General features: G+C 35.0%; 1 protein-coding gene across 1 annotated transcript in view; it reads left to right on the forward strand.

Annotated features, from left to right (window-relative positions):
- Window positions 1-3,828, forward strand: part of LOC106530959 (alpha-2-macroglobulin) — a 61,288-nt gene that overhangs the window by 49,458 nt on the left and 8,002 nt on the right. Inside the window, exons 31-32 of the mRNA XM_014026695.1 lie at window positions 449-661; window positions 756-871. Of these exons, the coding sequence (XP_013882149.1) occupies window positions 449-661; window positions 756-871 (329 nt within the window). The remainder of the gene's footprint in view (window positions 1-448; window positions 662-755; window positions 872-3,828) is intronic.

Raw genomic sequence — 3,828 nt, forward strand, 5'->3', positions numbered from 1 at the left:
CTAAATAAAACAAAAATATTGTTGGTAATTTTTGACTGTGTAACTTTACAAACAGCACCACATACATGGTCCCTGCCTTTCACTGCTGTTCTTGGCATCATGCACATGGCTCGTATGGCCTGTAATGCAGATGGTGGGCCCACAGGAAGGCAAACCCATGTTGCTCATTTGGGCTGAGTATCAGGGCCCCATGGGTAGAGATTGGTCAGTAGGCACTTGTCCGTGAGCCCCTTCCACAGGCCTGGCTCCTGGGTGGGCCTTGGAAACCCTCCTCCGGGCAAGGGACCCAAAGTTCCTTGATTTTTTTTTCCTGACCATTTTGAATTACTCATTGTCTGGCCTGTCACCTGGTCGACCCTACTGGTTTTGTTTTTCTACAAACACTCATAGTGTTGTGTGTAACACACATCTACTCACAGTTAAACAACATCTGCTTGGTGTGTTGCAGGACACGGTGGTGGCGCTCCAGGCTCTGTCTCTCTACTCAAGTCGAGTTTTCAGTCCAGAAGGTTCAAGCACAGTGACAGTTCAGTCTCCCAGTGGAGAGCTGAAGTTTGATGTGAATCAGGACAACAAACTGCTCTACCAGGAGAAGATGCTGCAGGACACAACAGGAGAGTACAGTCTGGAGGTGAAGGGCACTGGATGTGCCTCTGTTCAGGTCAGTGACAGTGCCACCTGAAAGAGTACCGTTCACTCCTGTTTCAAACCAAAACCAGTTTTATTTGATTGTTGTGTGGTTTCTTGTTTCACAGATTACTCTTCACTATAACATCCCACCTCCTCCTGATGTCACTACGCTTAATGTGGAGGTCAAACCAGAGTACGACACATCTCAAAAACCCAAACTCACTCTGCTGATTAAGTCACTGTAAGTTACACAAAAGCAGACAATAGATATGACAACAGAATGTAGCACAAACGACCCTTTAACCATGAAAATCTGGCTTTAATAACAATCAAACTGGTAAAACTAACAAAAAAATAGGTTTATACTAAAAATTGGCATAAAGTCTCATAGACTTAAAAAGGTTTTCACTACAAATAAACAAATGTGCATGAAATGCAATTTATTTTGCATGAAGCCTGCTGTCAAATTTAATTTACTGTATTTATTCATGTATAATAATAGAAATTTAACCCTAAAAATTGTTCATAAAGTGTGTGGACAGAGGCTATTTTTAATTAGATTTTTACACTTTGTAAGCTCAAAAAATGATGATCTATTATACATGAATAAATATGGTAATCAAAAAGCATATTTAAAAATTTAAAAACATTTACAAATTCCTCCAAAACTAAACACAAAATATGAAACAGTAAAAACACAGTAAACCACATGAAAACAAAAAATAAAACAAATACAATAAATCAAAATACAATTGATTTATTTCTACCTGGATTACTGAGATGCATCAGGGCAAATACAATAAAAATAATGCATAAAATGAAAGACATAAAATGAAATAAATTTTTAATATTTTAAAATTTATTAAAAGCCTTTTATTACCTTTTACTAAAAGCTACTTAGTATAAATGTGTTTTAAGAGGCCATCTGAAATCAACACAAGGTAAAGTATGGATGTACTGAAAGAATGTCTGATAAGCTATACAAAGGAAAATAACTTTTCTTCTATTGTATTTTGTTTTATTGAAATTATTAAATTTCTAAATAAAAAATCTAATTAAATTAAATTAAAAATAAAATTGTGAGCATTGATAGCAAGGTCCCTGAAATGTTTTCCTGAAGTCTGCAAAAAGTAAACAAATGTGTTGAGAATGTAAAAGTTATAGAACAAAATATTATTAATAAAAAAATCTAAGTAGGTCCTCTGATGTTGCTGGAGTTTGAGAGAAACTGARATGTTTATTCTCTAAACATGACGTCCCAGTGGCTTTCAAACCCCAAAACACATTACGACAAAGATTAGTTCACCCCAAAGATCCAGTTCCCCGGCAAAAACAGAGTAATATTGTGTATGCTGTTAAGTGTCAGGAGGACTGTGATCAGTTATCAGTCGTGGGCACAGTTCCACTAAAGCACTAATAGGGGAGCTAATTTCCTAATTAGTGCTTTACAGCTTTTCCTAATTTTAAAAATTATTTGTGGATTAGCACTTGCTAAATTTATAGGCTAATTTTAGTAGCACTAACAGCTGAGGGTGTAAGCTGTCACACATTTCGTTCATACTGTATGTGTGTCACTGATCCACCAGGTGACAATATATTGATAATTGTAAGAACTCACTCTATGAAATTAATACCAGCTCAATCTCACAAAGTAATATCTCACGCAGGATCTTTGCGTTATGAAATCAAAGTGAAATGACAAGATATCAACTCTGATCATGAAAGTGAAATGAAAACTTGTGACCTGAACGTATTTCCAAAATAAAGTAATTTATTTTTAGATATATGAACAGGATTAAACATACAAACACTTATTAAAAATATTATATGAATAAATGACACAAGTTATATTTTCGACACATGAACTTCAACTCAGAGTTGACAAAAACAGTAAGTTCCAGGTGTTGTAACTTTACTGGCACGCTRCTTRACTAAGTTTTAAGTAAATRAGAGAATAAAGATAAAAGTTTAAGCTTTAAGGAATAGGAGGAAAAGAAATTAGTGATTTAGCACTTGTTCTTTAAATTAGACCAGACCAGCAAACAGCATGTCACAGCACGAGACATCTCCGGGCTAGACTTCACCTCGGCGACCCATCTCAGCAAACACTTTGTTCTACCTTTTTGATGTCTTCAGACATGGCCGACATAGTAGCATTGACATCCAGACCATCCACAGGCAGGTGCCTGCACGGGCACGCACTCAGAGAGACCCAGATAGAACCATTCGCTCCGACGGACAAACACGAACAACTGACTGTTAACCGTGAGAATAGAAAATTAGTTTCTTGAGAGGAGGGAAAAAAAGAGAGGTGAGAAAGACAATAATGTCTCTTTCTCACACTTGGCGCGGCCAGCTGCGAGTTGTTATCAGCAAAAACCTTGGAGTCTGAGCAAAGCAGACTAAACTGGTGGACTTAGAAATCACTTCACCTAAGGTTATAAATCACACCTTTGCACCAATGGATTAATAGTACATTATAATTAATCATTAAATCAATTTAAAAAATGATAAAACCATGATTAATAAACCAGTACTAAGAAAAAACATTAAAACACATTTCAACTCTATTTTTCTTCACAGTGTTAAACTCTGGAATAAAGAGATATGCAAAGATTAATTCAATAAAACTTTGAGTAATGATATATTGATTATAACCTCTTTTAAAAGATTAAATGAAATATATATAGAACATATTGTTCCATTCACTTAAAGAAAATAGAAACAAACTTTAAAATGAATTTCTTCTTATAAGTGTAAAAGCAAATCAAAGACAAAAAATAGAAATGAATATTTCACCAGGGTTACCCCTACATAATATATGAACACAAATACAGCTGTGGAATGTCAATGAGAAGCCTTTAGAGAGCAACATGGCAACATGTGACTCATATTGTCTGTTCAATTCAATTCAATTAAATTCAATTCAGTTCAATTCAATTCAATTCAATTCAATTCAGTTCAGTTCAATTCAATTCAATTCAATTCAATTCAGTTCAGTTAATTTATATAACTCTAAGTTACAACATACGTTGTCTCAGGACACTGTACATAAAAAGAACAATGTAAAGAAGAAAGCAGCAGATTGTGTTGAATCACTTCATCACAGTCTCCCATCCGGAAAGTATGGAACAATAAGATGTTTAATATATGATGGAGCTTGGTTGGTAAGAACTTTGTATGTTAGAAGGGTTTCCA

This window comes from Austrofundulus limnaeus, unplaced genomic scaffold (assembly GCF_001266775.1).
Source record: "Austrofundulus limnaeus strain Quisiro unplaced genomic scaffold, Austrofundulus_limnaeus-1.0 Scaffold582, whole genome shotgun sequence".
Lineage (NCBI taxonomy): Eukaryota > Metazoa > Chordata > Actinopteri > Cyprinodontiformes > Rivulidae > Austrofundulus > Austrofundulus limnaeus.